The 14,839-nt window shown below is 57.5% G+C and overlaps 2 protein-coding genes across 2 annotated transcripts in view; one reads left to right on the top strand and one right to left on the bottom strand.

Moving 5' to 3' along the window:
• Window positions 1–1,349: 1,349 nt before the first annotated feature.
• Window positions 1,350–9,631, bottom strand: KDELR1 (KDEL endoplasmic reticulum protein retention receptor 1). The gene is made up of 5 exons (XM_004767436.3): window positions 9,377–9,631; window positions 8,611–8,711; window positions 8,133–8,291; window positions 3,292–3,544; window positions 1,350–2,129 (listed from the first exon to the last, which is right to left on the bottom strand). Exons 1-5 carry the CDS (start codon window positions 9,465–9,467, stop codon window positions 2,095–2,097), a joined length of 639 nt encoding a protein of 212 aa, XP_004767493.1. The 5' UTR covers window positions 9,468–9,631; the 3' UTR covers window positions 1,350–2,094.
• A 2,872-nt stretch (window positions 9,632–12,503) lies between these two features.
• Window positions 12,504–14,839, top strand: part of GRIN2D (glutamate ionotropic receptor NMDA type subunit 2D) — a 38,379-nt gene continuing 36,043 nt past the window's right edge. The window contains exon 1 of the mRNA XM_045077086.1: window positions 12,504–12,612. The gene's annotated coding sequence lies outside the window, so the exon portion shown is untranslated. The remainder of the gene's footprint in view (window positions 12,613–14,839) is intronic.

Here is a 14,839-nt window from a genome sequence, read left to right as displayed (position 1 = left end):
CAGCAGAGCGGGTCATGTTCCGAGGTTCGAAACAGGAGGTCTCTGAGCACTAGTCCTGTTCTGCTGCTAGCTCGATCAGCTGGGATATAGCCCTTCATCTCTCCTGGCTAAGCTGGCTTGGCTGAAAAACTAAAGACTCGACCACATTTCGATTGATGGTGCTGAGATGGCACAGAGAAAGGGGCCACCTCCACATCCCAAATCATGGCCCAAGCAGCCATCCTCCTGCGTTTTTTTCCTCTCAGCCTTCTGGGTAAAATTCCTGTCAACAGAGGATGCCTTAGCTTACAAGGAAACAAAAACAGTTGAAAAACCACAGAGGTGGCGAAATGCACGGGCTGCGGCATCAGGAAGCTCAGGGACAAACACCACTTCTGCCACTTGCCCCTACGCCTTGATTTCCTCCTCCACAAAGTACTCCCCTTTAGGGGGTGCTTTTGGGGGTCCGGCGGCCTCATCCATGCAACGCACCCTGCCTGGCACTTAGGGTCGGGAAACGCCAGCTTCCCGCCTGCTGAAGTATCCAAGCCGTCTGACAGAACCGAGCATGGTTCGGGAAGGTCTCAGCAGACATCTAGGGTGTCTGCCCGAACCAGGGGACAAAACTCCAAGAGCTTGACAAGGTCCAGGCAGGTAACACAAGTGAAGGAAGTAAGAGGCCAGATGTGAAGCCAATCTGGAGGGAGCCAAAATATTTGGCTTTTCTTCTAAGTCCACCACACAAAAACAAAAAACACCAGTGTCGGCCGGATAATAAATAAATGGGAGCAACCCCTTAGCCAAGTCCCGGAGTTTGAGATGGAAGGCTCTCGTCTTATCAGTTCGGCTCCAGCCATCTGCTGCCGCCCGGAAGTGAGGACTCGGCCTTGTCAGAGTGATGGAGTCTTTTCCAAGAGAAGCCAGCAATCCAGGTTTCAATGTGAAAATCTGATTTCTAAAGGCTGGCAACAGATTCCATTCATTCATTCATTCATTCATTCATTCAAAGAAAACAGAGTGGCTCAACAAAATGGCAGATGAGGGTAGGACAGGGGCTGCCCGCTGGTGACCTCTAAATCACGTGTTTTGGAAGGCTCTCGGCAGTCCTGGGATTTGGGAGAACTGCCAGGGAAGCTCTATGCCAGGATAAAGAGAATCTTCAAGATTTTCCTTCCCCTGCCCCCCGAAACCTCTTCCCCATCACAGCCATGAGGAGTGAGGGTGCAGCTCAGAGTCTTGGGGAGCCCAGCTTCTCACCTGCCTCCTCCCTAGGCTTCGGTCACCTGCAGGCTGTTGACGGGATGAAGGAGAAGCAGACGGGGGCGGAGGAACGGGAGGGACCCCAAAAACACCAGAGAGAGGGCAAGGAGTAGCGAAAGAGGCATCATTTTCCTCGGTTTATTTCAAGAGAACAAAGAATCAACCATCAATTCTGTACAAAAATGTGGCTGATGAGCCACAGTGACCCTCAGGCCAACCCCCTTTGCCATGTCCGGCCCCGCACCCCCACCTCCCCCAAATTGTCAAAAAATGAGGGCAAGACCAAAAAATCCAAACTCTGGAAAAAAATTATCTTGAAAAATCAGGGAGACTGTTCCTCCCCTCCTCCCTCTCCCCAGTCCTGAACTTTTGGGGGGGTTGGCGGGGAGTCTGTATAATTGGCCATGGTGGGAGGTCAGACAGGTGGGTATGTGCAAGGTTAGTGTTTGGCAACTGGCGGGCTGGGGGTAGGATCTGGAAGGAAGCCGAGGGGCTTGCGGGAGGGAAAAGATCTCCGACCCCGCCCCGCCCCACAGGACACTCAGAAACAGTTTATAAAAATGGGGGACCAGAGAGTAGAAGAGAAGGGAGTCATCAGAATCAAAAACTAAATAGTGGAAAGATTTTCTTTTTCTTCTTCTCTAAAAGGCAAAAAACTACAAACACCCCAGGTCCTGAGCTCCCCAAGACTTGGGTCCTCCACCGCCCCCCTGAAACCTGGCAGGAGGGGGACTGGGGAGTGCGGAGAGGTTGGTTCTTTAAAAAGTCACCCCTGGACGGGAAGGCTCTTTGTCTTTCGCTGCCTTCCTCTGCCTCTCGCGGGGCCGCCGAGGAGAGGGATGGCCGGGCCCAGGGCTACGCCGGCAAACTCAGCTTCTTCCCCTTCAGGACTGCAAGGAGACAGAGGGGGCAGGTATTAGCAAGAGACCCTGTGGAGGGGACAGCCTCCAACATGGGCTGGAGGGTCAGCCGTGGGACCCCGCATCATGAGCTGGGGAGGACAGGCCTTAACTGCCCAGGGCTGGGCTGAGCAGTGCAGGCAAGAGGCACCTAGGGGTCTCCAAAGGACAGGGTCCAAGGCCCAGGAGGGCTGGCCAGGTGCCATCACTCACCCCCCCACCCGCCTAGCCTTAATCCAGAGGGCCCGCAGGCTGTCTCCACGCTCTGCCCTTACTGTCCCCTCTCTCCTTCATACTGACCGGCTCTTCGTGTCTCAGTTCCCTGCTTCCATCGTCCCCCCCTCAGACCGCTCCCCTCGCCCCACCCCCTGGTTGTTCCCCGACCCATCCCTGGTTTCCTTCTCTCTTGCTGTCTGTAACCAGCTCTCTCTCCTTGGTCCTACACCATCTCCCCCAGCCCCGCCTAGAACACAGGGGAGGGGAGGGCAGCCTTTCTCCCTTCCACTGCTCACCCAGAGCCTAGCCCTGGCCGGGGACACAGCAAAGTGCTCAGTACGTTTGCTGGATGGCTGAAGGAATGAGTGTATGAACCGTGGTGGGCCTGAGTCCCGGAGGGTGAGGACAGAGACCAAGCAGCAGAGAGGAGGCTCTCCCTTCTCTGAGCGCGGCTGGGGTTGGGGAGATAGAATTCTGATTTTTTTCTCATGGGATCTGGAACCTGAGGCCGAGAGGAAGGCCTAGGATGGATTCTGAGTGCAGAAACGTCAGAGGCCTCTCCTGCCCTCTTTTTGTCCTATCTCCTCATCCTCCAAAGGCCCAGGGGCTGGGGAGAGGGACGCCCACTCACTGTGGGGTCACGGGAGGCCGCTAGTCTGCAGTAGACAGCAGGACCCCGGGCCCCGGATGCCTTGCTGTTCCTTCCCCAGGGACACAGGGGCTAGGAGAACTAGAAGTATGATGCTTTGGTGCTTTGGTAGGCGGGAGCTGGAGGTCCAAACTCCTAGGAAGGCAGTGAGCCGGGGGCCCCAGAAGCCAGGAGAGGAAGGCTGCAGGGCTAGGGAGACAGAGCCTGGGCCCCACGCAGGGCGGGAGCTGGGGATGGGAGCTGGGGATGGGACAGGATGCCTTGCGGCTGGCCCTCCACGCAGTCTACCTTTGGTGATGTAGAGGTAGAAGAAATCGCAGTAGAGGACAGTCTGGACTAGGCCCGCCACAATGGCGATGAGGTCGAAGAAGCCCTCGAAGTGGTAACGCCAGATCCAGTTGAAGAGATAGAGCGTGCGGTAGACGCCCAGCGCGAACAAGTAGTGGCTGGTGATGGTCTCGGCCTCCCCCGTCTTGCTCACCATGAACAGCTGGGGCAGGATGGCTACCGACTCCAGGTAGATGGAGAAGGTCCAGAGGATCTGTGCGGAGCCCAAGAAGCAGGGATGGACAGCGGGGTGAGGCAGTGGGGGACAGGGTGGGGGAGCTTGCGGTGGACGGCCTCGCAGTCACCGGCGCAGGGACGGTGGAGAAAGAACAGGGACAGCAGTGCTGACCCGGCACTCGCCGTGTGCCAGACACCACTCTGCCCGTGTCATCTGTTCCCCCACTATTTAATCCTCTCCACCACCCCAGCAGGGAGATCCCGTCACTGGCATCCCCATTCTATGGATGAAGAAACTGAGGCCCAGAGATCAGCCCAGGAGCACGAGGCTAGGAAGCAACACAGCTGTGATGAGAAGTGAGGGTGTGGAGGCAGTGCTCCTGAGTACTTTGCAGTCGTGCCCCTCTGAGAGGCAGACTGGGCTGGACTCTCTCTCTCTCTTTTTTTTTTAAGATCTTATTTATTTAGACACACAGAGAGAGAAATCACAAGTATGCAGAGAAGCAGGCAGAGAGAGATGGGGAAGCAGGCTCTCCGCTGAGCAAAAACCGGACGCGGGGCTCGGTCCCAGGACCCTGAGATCATGACATGAGCTGAAGGCAGAAGCTTAACCCACTGAGCCACCCAGGCACCCTGGGTTGGAATCTTGGCTCTGAGATTTCCCTTTTATGAGACCTTGGACAAGAGACCCAGATTCTCTGAGCCTCCGTTTCCTTATTTCTAAAATGGGGCTAATTTTCCCACCCTTGCTGGGATGACATTCAATGCAAAATCTTTAGAGAGATAAATCAGGTTCTCTCACTCCCTGACTTAAAGTCCAGTCACTGCTGCTTATCACAACCAGAATAAATTCCAAATTCCTAACAGTGGCCTTTAAGGCCCATTCCAGCCTTACTCCCTCCCTTGCTCTCCAAGAGGCAGCCTTCCAGCTGGTCCTCCAACACGCCACACTCCTTCTTGCCCCAGGGCCTTTGAACTTGCTGTTCCCTCAGCTCTTCCACAGACTGTCGTATTTGGCTTCTTCCACCCTCCTTATTGCCTCACTGATCTATCGCTTCTGAGAGACCTCCCTTCACCGTGTGCCGTGTGCCAGACACCACTCTGCCCGTGTCATCTGTTCCCCCACAATTTAATCCTCACCACCACCCCAGCAGGGAGATCCCATCACTGGCATCCCCATTCTATGGATGAAGAAACTGAGGCCCAGAGATCAGCCCAGGAGCACGTGGCTAGGAAGCAACACAGCTGGGATGAGAAGTGAGGGTGTGGAGGCAGTGCTCCTCCTCCTATCCCTAGGACTGTCACATCACCCCCCTTCTGTCCTCCTTCTTAGCTCTCACCAGAACAAGAGCGAGCTCCACGAGGCCCAGATCCCACATCTTGTTCACCCCATGGCCACAGAGCCAGGCACCTATTTGATGCCTGAATGAATGTGTGAGTGAACGGGAGCCAGCAACCCGTGTGCCTGTCTGTCACCGGCCACCATTTAGAAAACAGTGACAATCATCACTTGTGAGCAGGACAGGGATCGTAGGAGCGGGAAGGGAGACTACAGACATCTGTCAGCTCCTTCTCAGTCCTCAGCCACCTGAAAGTCCCACCTGGGTGACTTTTGGTCGGACACCCACCGAAATTTCCCCTCAGAGCACAAGGCCAGGTGGCGGGTGATGCTCTTCCCCTGTTATTTTGGTCTATGGGAGAAAAGGGGGGAACATCTCATGCTCACCCACCATTTACCATACCCAAGGTGCTGCTCTACCACCTTATGTCTTACTCCCAGGAGCTGAATCCTATTGTTATTCCCATTACACAAAGAAGACTGAGGCCCAAGGTCGCACAGCTACAATAGGGATAGAAACAGATTCCTGCCCAGGCACTCCAGCGCTTGCTCCCGTGATCACTCAGAATCCTCCAGCACCGCTCTCAGCAAGTCAAGCATATCAAGGATCTCAAAAAAATGTACCCATTAAATTGATGCACGCCCAACTGTTACCCCTGGGATCAATCTTAGGGAAGAGAATTATGACAGAAGAGGAGAGGGAAGATCATATTTTCATCATGTTAATTTCTCTATTCCTGATGTCTGAATTCTTTTTATTTTTTCCCTAAGATTTTATTTACTTATTTGACAGAGAGAGGGACAGTGAGAGAGGGAACGCAAGTAGGGGGAGTGGGAGAGGGAGAAGCAGACCTGACATGGGCCTCAATCCCAGGACCCTGGGATGATAACCTGAGTCGAAAGCAGATGCTTAAGCCACCCAGATGCCCTGTGATGTCTCAATTCTTAAAGAATAATTTTCTTCCATAATTTAAAAATCTTTTTTTTTTTTTTTTTTAGCATGCACCAGGTAACAGCATGGGTGGTGGACCAGGGTTCAAATCCTGTGAGCTCTCCCCTCTAAGCCTCTCCTTAGTGCTCTAAGAAATGGGGATGAGGATGTCTGCGTCCTGGATGGCCAAGGGATCAGAGGATGAGGTATCTAGAACAGCCAGTGCAGAGCAGGACACACCATGGGTGCCAATACTTTGCACGAGTGACCTCCCCGCTCTGAGTGAGGGAATTGCAAAAGCTGGAGTCAAGTGTCCTGAGTTCTAGCCTGGCCACCTTCATCTAGAGTAAGCCCCAGTTCTTTCCCCCAGCCTCTATTTCCTCATCTGCAGAATGGGTAAGTGGTCCAGAAAAGTGGTGAGGATGGTATGCTTGCAAAGACCAGGGCTTACAGCCAAGCCCAGGGTTCCCGCCACAGCACGGTACAGCCTCCTTCTGACATTCCTGGGACCTGTGAGCCAATGCTTCCCTTGGTCAAATTTGTCTGGCCTTCACGGTGCTTTTGAAAATATATTTTGGGGCGCCTGGGTGGCTCAGTGGGTTAAGCCTCTGCCTTCGTCTTGGGTCATAATCTCAGGGTCCTGGGATTGAGCCCCACATCAGGCTCCCTGCTCAGCAGGGAGCCTGCTTCCCCCTCTCTCTCTGCCTGCCTCTCTGCCTACTTGTGATATCTCTCTGTGACAAAAAAATAAATAAAATCTTAAAAAAAAAATGTTGAGGTGTGCCTGGCTGGCTCAGTCTGAAGAGCACAGTACTCTTGATCTCAGGGTCATGAGATCGAGCCTCATGTTGGATGTAGAGATTATTAAAAAAAAAAAACACAAAAAAAAATCCTTAAAAATAAAAAAAGAAATATAATTAGAATATGTGGGCAAATTTGTAAAGCTCAATCTTTTAGGAAAACTCCCTAATTGAGATCTATGTGGAAAACATCAGCACATCTGGCCACCCAAGGCCAGCTTCCTGCAAGGCCAGAAAGGGTCTAGGGGAAGGAGGGCTGCTCTATTTTCTGATTCCCACTGGGCCTCAAGAAGTGTGAGTTCACAGACTTAGCACAGGCCCTCTCAAAATTGTTCCCAGGAATTTGTACAGGTGCAAACCAAATGCTATGGGATGAAAACCGTGCCTTTTAGGAGAAGTATCAACAGGGTATTAAACTTCAGTCATTAAATTAACATTGACACAGTATTTACAACTCAGGACCAGACACTGTGCTTTACCAATATAAACCTCTCATTAGAACCATAGGAATGGACACCTGAGTGGCTCAGTCAGTTAAGCATCTGCCTTCAGCTCAGGTCATGATCTCAGTGTCATAGGATCGAATCCTGCACTGGGCTCCTTGCTCCACAGGGAGCCTGCTTCTCCCTCTCCCTCTACCTGCCTCTCCCCCTGCTTGTGCTCTCTCTCTGTCAAGTAAATAAATAAAATCTTAAAAACAAAAACAAAAAAACCCTATGAAATAGGAATTGATTATCCCCATTTTACAGACAAGGAGACTGAGGCCCAGCAAAATGACAGACTTGCCCAAAGTCCCACAGTCCTGCAGCTGCTGAGTAGCAGAAGCTGGCTTTGACCCACCCCTGCTCTCTGCTTCCACAGTCTAGGTGTTTAACCACAGGACCATGCTACATGATCAGTAAATCCTCACAATGACCCAATCGGGACTTTACAGATAGGGAAACCAAGACATGGAGGAGTCAAGTCACATGCCCAAGGTCACAGTGATAGAAAGTTGCAGATGTGGGATTCAAATCCAAGTAGCGTGGCTCCAGAAACCCCATTCCCAATTCTGGAGCTATTCACTAAGCCAATAATCTTGGACATGTCATTTACACTCCCTAAGCCTCAGTTGCCTCCTCTGTAAAATGGGGCTGCTGTACAAAGAAATGCTTAGAGCAGCACTAGAACGCCGTGAGCGCTGCTGTTACTGCATTAATACCATCGGACTCCCGAACCTGTGTGCTAAACTTGCATGTCCTAAAATAAGGAAGTCTGGGGGCACCTGGGGGGTTTGGTCAGTTAAGCGTCCGCCTTTGACTCAGGTCATGATCCCAGGGTCCTGGGATGGAGTCCCGCATCAGGCTCTCTGCTCAGTAGGGAGCCTGCTTCTCCCTCTGACCCTCCCCCTGCTTGTGCTCCCTCTCCCTCATTCAAATAAGTAAATAAAATCTTTTAAAAAATAAAATAAATAAGGAAGTCTGAGAAAACCCTGCACAAGGAAGCCTTCGAGAAGGTCCACTGTCAACAGCCGTTCTGACACCAGCCACTACAGGGCCCCTGCCAGGTAGCCTACCTCTAGAGGGGTGAAGTCATGGTTGACCAGGAACGCCAGGATGGCCGTGGGAACAACAAGGAACTCCACCCGGAATGTGTCGTGATTCCCATCATAAGTGGCTTTGAACTTGCTGTAAATCATCCAGACTGTGGTGAAGGAACAGGCAATGTAGACCACCTGCCAAGGGGGATGACCAGAAGCGAGCTTCAGCACAAAGCACAGGGCCTGAGGCTCCAAGCAATTTGAACCTAGGAGTCTGGAACTCCGGGCCCCCTCCTCCCTCAGACCCAGGAGTCCTCACCCCCCCAGCCCCTCCTCCCTCAGACTCAGTAGTCCTCACCTCCAGCCCCCTTCTCCCTCAGACCCAGGACTTTGGAACCTCAGCCCCTTCCCCCCTTGGACGTAGACGTCTGGGATCCATACTCCCTCCTCCCTAGGACCCTTGCTTGGCTCCCCCCTCAGCAGGGGAGGCCCACAGGAAGGGCAGAGCCTTTACCTTCATGCACGTGTTGTATAGTGAGATGTAGTTGGTGAAGAGGTCCAGGTATCGGGCAGTGAACACCACAGCAAACAGGACCTGGCTCTTCCCTGAAATCCCTGTGAGAGAGTGGGGGGCGGGTAGGCTGGGCGTGGGCTGCACAGCGAGGCCCAGCGCCTGGGACCATCCCAGAGTCGGCTCCAGAGTGCAGCTGTCCCTGGAGGCCTCCCCGCCCTCCCCGCCGGAGCAGGGCCCTTTCCCACGGCCCACAGCCAGGGGGCAGCCCGGCCCTGAAGCTACTCCAGCCCGAGGCTCTGTCCCAGGCTAGGCCTCACCGCCACTCCCGGCCCCCTCGGGGTCCTCCCACAGTCCGGACACAAGGTGGGGCCTCGGAAGGACCCCATTTGACCTCAGCCCCCTGGAACCGGTCGCCGCTCTCCCGCTCCCTTCCTGGCCGCCACGGTCCACGTCACCAACTCCCAGCCACCTCCCTGCCCGCCACGGCTCCGGTTCCCAGCCCCGAAATCCTGGGGCCAACAGAGAAGGGCCCGCGGGACCTGAATTGGGTGCCCGGAGCCACCCCCACCCAAGTGTATGCACCCCTATTCTGGGGAAGGGAACTGACCCTCCAGTGACCCCGGACCTGGAAGGGGGATACCCAGCAAGCAGTGGGTGGGGGGAATGGGTGGGGAGACCCGTCCCCTTAGTGCCTCCAAACCCTTCCCCGAGTCCTGGGATGTCCCCCGCACTCTCCCCCCTTCTCCCGCCCCGGTGGGCATCTCACCGGCACAGGAGCGGGACTTCCAGATTTTGAGCAGTAGCAAGATGATGGCTAAGAGGTGGGAGAGGTCTCCCAGGAATCGGAAGAGATTCATGCTTTGGGGGGGTCTGGCAGGGCTGGGCTGGTGGGAGGCAGGCTGGAGGGGGTCTGACCCCCGGGGCTGATGTTCTGACTGGGTGGCTGGGCTTGGGGGGGCGGGAGAGGGGCCCTCGGGTGGGCTCCGCTCCGGGGAGGGGGCTCTGGGAGGGGGAGCCGAGGCCGGAGCTGGTGGCGGAGCCGGAGCTGGGAAGAGGGAGGAGGGCGGGAGGGGGAGGAGTCGGGCGGGAGGCTCCGCCCCCGAGGGCGGAGTTCCGGGTCTCCGGCGCCCCCTATCCCTCATCTCCCAGCTTGCAGAATCGGCGCTAAAGGCACCCCCAAGGCTGCTTGGTAGGAATTTGTGGGGTCGATGGGATCTGAAACTCCCAAATCTGGCGCCTGCTCCTCCGGGCGATCTGTGCCTCTGCAAGGGCGGCAGCTCAGCCTCCCAGCCTCTGCCTTTGTCAAGGATTCGGGAGGCTGGTCTGTGAGCTTTAAAAATCCTGGACAGGGCCCCAGACACTGGCCTTTCAGGGGCCTCCAGGTCCAATCCACCCAAAAAACCAGAAAGCAGGCCCTAGCCCCTCCCTCAGACCCAGGAGTCTGGATTCTCAGCGCCTTCATCCCCTAGGACCCAAGAGTCTGGAACCTCAGCCCCTTTCTTCCCTCAGACCCAAGAGTGTGCACCACCACCACCACCACCATCCCCGCCCCCCCCCCCGCCCCCGCCGGCCCAGTTCCCTGAGATTTAGGGTCCCACCTCAACCGACTTGTGTCTCTAGCATCCTGGCCCAGGAACCTAGATGCACAATCCCTCCCTCCCCATGGGACCCACAGATTCAGATCCCCAGTTTCTTCATCACCCCTGTTCTCCCAGACCCTGGAGTCAGCCCCCCACAGCCCTGTCCCCTCACAGGCATGTACACACACTGTCCTGGGCTCTGCCCTCAGGGGCCCAGGGGCCCTGCACTCCACCCCACCCCAGCACTTTAGAGAACCGTGGGCCCAGCCTCTCTAGCATGAGGGCCACGACCTGGACAGCTGGCCCAAGGGCTGCTCTGGGGTCCAGGCTGTGTCTAGGAGGAAGCAGTCACTGCTTTCCTCTTGGATGTTTGAGTACCCATGGGTGACAGAGGCCAGGGTACCTCAGCAGCAGAAGTGGCATTGGTTTCCTCAGAGGCCTGGATGGATGGGCTGCCTGAGGGTGACATCCATCAATCTCGGACTCGTGGGCCCCTGAAGTCGGCTTGTGCTGGGGGGTCGGGTTGTCTGAGTGCCCAATGGGGACCCGGCCTGGAGGAAGGGATCTGAGGGAGGAGGCACTGGGGGACTTTAGGGTTGGAGGAAGGAGGGGGCTGGGGACTTGAATAGCCAAATCTGAGAGAGGAGGGGGGCTGGGAGCCCAGACTCCTAGCTTCATGATGGAGACCTAGTTTGCAAGCCTGGCTTCTGGGGCAATAGAAGCCAAAAGATGGGTCCTAGCATGGCGGAGACGGAAGTCTGGGAATGGCCTCCTGCTTCTCAAGCCTCAAACTGGGGAGGGGGCAGAGGGCAGTAGCCCCTAGGCCCTGGAGTCCAGGACCAAAGCCACTGTGTCAATGCTGGGTTCTGAGTCCCTGCCTCCCTCCCCTCCACCGCCCCCCCACCCCGCCCCACTCAACACACACTTCCTCCCTTTTTATTTGCGACCCCTCATTCTCTTGTCCCAGGAGGAAGGCAGAAGCTGGGAGTTGGGGTTGGGGGCAGCCCCCTCCCCCAGCCCCGGCAGAAGGAGGGGTCCCCAGGGAGGCCAAGAGGGGGGCTGTGGGTCTCCCGGCAGGGGCGGACGGGGACTGAATGTTAATCGCATCCCGAGTGAGTGTGTGTGTGCGAGAACAGAGCGAGTGTGCGAGTCCCTCCCGCTCCAGCTCCTCCGAGCAGCGGCTGCTGCCGCCACCCTCCGCCCGCAGCCGCCCTCGGCCACCAGTGCCCAGCTGGGGGGTGTCGACCTGGGTGGGTCCGCCTGGCCCCCAGGGGTCTCTCGTGCGTCTGCCATCTGCCCGGTGAGGATCTGTGTGTCAGGGTGTCTGGGGCTGGGCTGGTGAAGGGGGGGTGTGTCTGTAAGGGCTGCGGCGGCTGACGGAGGGAGGGAGGGAGGGAAAAAGGGAGGGAGGGGTCTGTCTGTCTGTACCGATTCTGAGCCTCCTGCCTAGGTGTCGTGGGGCCCCCAGTTTCCTCCCCCCAGCCCCCCAAACCCGAATGGATGGTGTGTACCTGGACTCTGTGCCTCCTGCCTGCGTCCGGCTGGGCGTCTGGCGTCCCCAGCTGCCTGTGTCCTCCTGTCTGTCCAAACAGCCCCGGACGGCAGTGGCAGCCTGGCCCCCATTGGACCCCCTGTGTGTGTGTGTGTGTGTGTGTCTGTGTGTGTGTGTCTGTGTGTGTGTGTGTATGTCTCCCTCCTCAAGCTCTGGGGGTGTTGAGGGGGAATCCCAGGGAAGTGAGGCCGTGCGTGTATGCGTGTGTGTATGTGTGTGTTTCTGCCTGGGTTTGAGTGTGGGGGTGCTGAGGGGGGTCTGGAGGTGGCCAAGAGAGGAAGGGACAAGCACCCTCCCACCCCTCACACAAACGCACACACACCAGCCGCGGGCTTCAGAGGTGACCCAGACAGACAGACAGACACAGACGCTGGAAGGGGGGGGCGCTGAGGGCACAAAGGGTGGGGGTGCGAATGAGCCAGGGAGAGGCGGGACCGGACACATGGACAGGGGGGAGGAGCCGGGGCTGAAGCGGCAGAGGGGGGCACCCCAGGTGGGCGGAGGGGGGATCCCCACGGGGTCGGGGCGGTGAGAGGACACCCCGACAGCCTCCGCAATGTCCGGGGCCCAACTTCCAGCGCAACATGTGTAGCCGCGTCCTCGCCTAGTTGGGGTGGCCGCAACCTTGGGGGACAGACAGGGCAGGACGGGACCGAAGACCAGGAGGGAGAGCCGGAGGAGCCGGGGACAGGCAGGAGGTCCCCACCGCCGCTGCTGCTGCTGCTGCCGCCACCACTGCCGCTGCCGCCGCCCCGGGGCCTGGCCCCCCCAGCGGTTCCCTGAGCCCTCCACCGAATCTTTGGGTCGCTGGACTCTGGGTTCCGGTCCTGCCCCCCCGCAATACCCCCCACAGAACAGGGTCATGAAAAGGTAAGACCGGGGTAGGGGATGCAGGGGTGGGTGGGAATGTGGACCCCCAGATCTAGGACAGGGAAAGTTGGCCAGGTCCTGGGGGGGGGTGGCACGGAGCAGGGGTCTCTGGCCCTCCCCAGCTCCCTGGTCTCCTGGAGGCTCTCCTCCGCCCCCTCTCTTTCTCCCTCTCTGAGCCCCTTTTTCCTGGGTCTCTACTCCTCAGACCTCCTAACCCCCCCATTTCTCGGACACTTTGCACCCTCTCCCTAGCACTGCATACCTGACACCCCATATCTGTCTCTGTCCCCTATCTCTCCATCCCATCTTCCCTCTGCATCCCCCTGCCCGCATCGGTCTCCCCCCTCGCTGGCCGGCCCTCTCCCTCTCTCCTCTCGCTCTCCCCTCCCTTCTCAGAGCTATGAGTCTGCTATTAATACCCCCGCCAAGGTCCTTGAGGGCATCCAGGCCCCAAGCACCCCTCACCCCAAGCTACCACCCTTTCCTCAAGGTTCTGGAATACCCTTCCAGCCTGGTCTGAGCACCAGGATTAGGGTGGGGAGAGAATGGTGTTGGAAGGTGGGGGGGGACGGAATGCCGTCTGCAGCACGCTGGGAGGGGGGGGCGGGCTGTTGATCAAAGTGGCCTCTTGCCTCTTCTGTGATGGATTGAGGGGGTAGTGATGGAGACAGGGACACCCCAGGAATCTCTGGCACCCTCCTCCTTCTTAGCTGGGGGACAGCCTGTGCTGTGTACAGGACCTGAGTGGGATGACAGGAAGCTGGAGCTGGCGGGGAATGGGGGGGGGCCTCCCAGGATGGTGGGACTGACAGAGTTTGAGGCAAAAACGGGGTTCTTAAGAGAGGAGAGGGCTATGGACCTGAACTTCTGGTTTCTGGGCATAGAGGAATCTGGGCACCCAGTTTAGGGGCTGGAGGGGGCCAAGAATTCTGGGTCCTGGGAAAAGACAGAGCAGAGCACCCAGACTCCCGGGTCCTGGGGGAGAAGGGTGCTGAGACTCATCTTGAGTCTTTATGGGAGAAGTTAAGAGAGAGCTTCTGTGTCTGAGGGAAGAGGGGGTTGGGGGCCCAGTCTCCTGAGTCTCCGACAGGCAGAGGATGAGGGGGTTCGGCTCTTGGGCCCCATGGGAATGGACCTGGGGACTGAGACAAGGTGGAGGTTGAGGACCTGGGCAATGTGATCCCTGAGGGCATAGGTTCTGGGAACTGGGCCTCCAGAATCCCCCAGTGGCTAGAGATGCCACTACTCAGACCCTAGAGGAGTGGGAGACTGCCCTCACCACGAGAGGACTCGGAACCAGCTTCCTAAGAAGGGTGGGGCTGGAGTTGCCTCCTGGGCCTCAGCGGGGAACAGGACCCTGGGGTCCCCAAGGACAGAGGCCAAGCAGGGGTGGGTCTGAGAGAGGCAGAGGAGGGTCTGAGGGATGAGAAGCAACGGGGAAGGGAGGAGAGAGTGAGTGTTAACCCCGCGGGGGCCAGGCCACAGCTGTGGGTTATTTTGGGGTGGGGGGGGGTCTATTCTGAGCACTGATTGAGCCAGCTGCTTGGGGAAGGGCAGAGGAGAGGAGGGGCCAGGGGAGCCAGGATTTGGGAGGGACGGGCACACTAGGAGTCCCCACCCCCATCCCTGGGGAGACCATGGCCCAGGATCCCTAGGAAGGCAGGTGTGGGGGGGGCAGGCAGTGAGCCCTGTAAGCAGGGGAAGGGGTGTGGGCCTTTCCCCCACCCTGTGGGGTAGAGGAGGCCTGCGCTACCATGGCAACCGGACAGGAGCCTGATTGACAGCCAAGAGAGAACTCTTCCCCCTCTGGACACTCACCCCCTCAGGAAGCCCCTAGTGCAGGCTCTAATCTCTCTCTGGGAACCAGGAGTCCAGGCCCCCAGTGCCCTCCTCCTTCAGACCCAGGAGCCAGGCATCTGGGCTCCCAGCCCGACCACCCCAGGCAGCTAGTATTCAACAGGGGACACAGGAAGAGATGCTGTATTTCCTCTAATTTACTAAATTGCTCTGGGCTGGGAGCCAGGGACCCCTGCCCCCCCCCCCAGTTCTCCACAGCTGTGCCCCCCAACCCTGCAACCTCGTCTGGGCCGTGACTCTCTTTCTAGCTCTCATTGAGACTTGGGGGGGATAGGGACAGCATAGGGGGACAAAAAGAGGTTGGGGGTTGTGGTTGAGGTGGGGGGTAAGGTCCTGGGGGTGTTTTCTCTCCTTGGGATGCCCCGCTCAT

This window comes from Mustela putorius, unplaced genomic scaffold (genome assembly GCF_011764305.1).
Source record: "Mustela putorius furo isolate JIRA1106 unplaced genomic scaffold, ASM1176430v1.1 tig00000196_pilon_pilon_pilon, whole genome shotgun sequence".
Taxonomy (NCBI): domain Eukaryota; kingdom Metazoa; phylum Chordata; class Mammalia; order Carnivora; family Mustelidae; genus Mustela; species Mustela putorius.
This window is presented reverse-complemented; position numbering and strand designations above follow the sequence as displayed.

Excerpts from the sequence above, each read along its gene's own strand:
- KDELR1 (XM_004767436.3), bottom strand. The coding sequence starts at position 9,467 with ATGAATCTCTTCCGATTCCTGGGAGACCTCTCCCACCTCTTAGCCATC. Across the intron at positions 8,712-9,376 it reads GAAGTCCCGCTCCTGTGCCG|GGATTTCAGGGAAGAGCCAG; the intron begins GTGAGATGCCCA and ends ACTCTCTCACAG. Across the intron at positions 2,130-3,291 it reads CTACCTCTACATCACCAAAG|TCCTGAAGGGGAAGAAGCTG; the intron begins GTAGACTGCGTG and ends GTCTCCTTGCAG.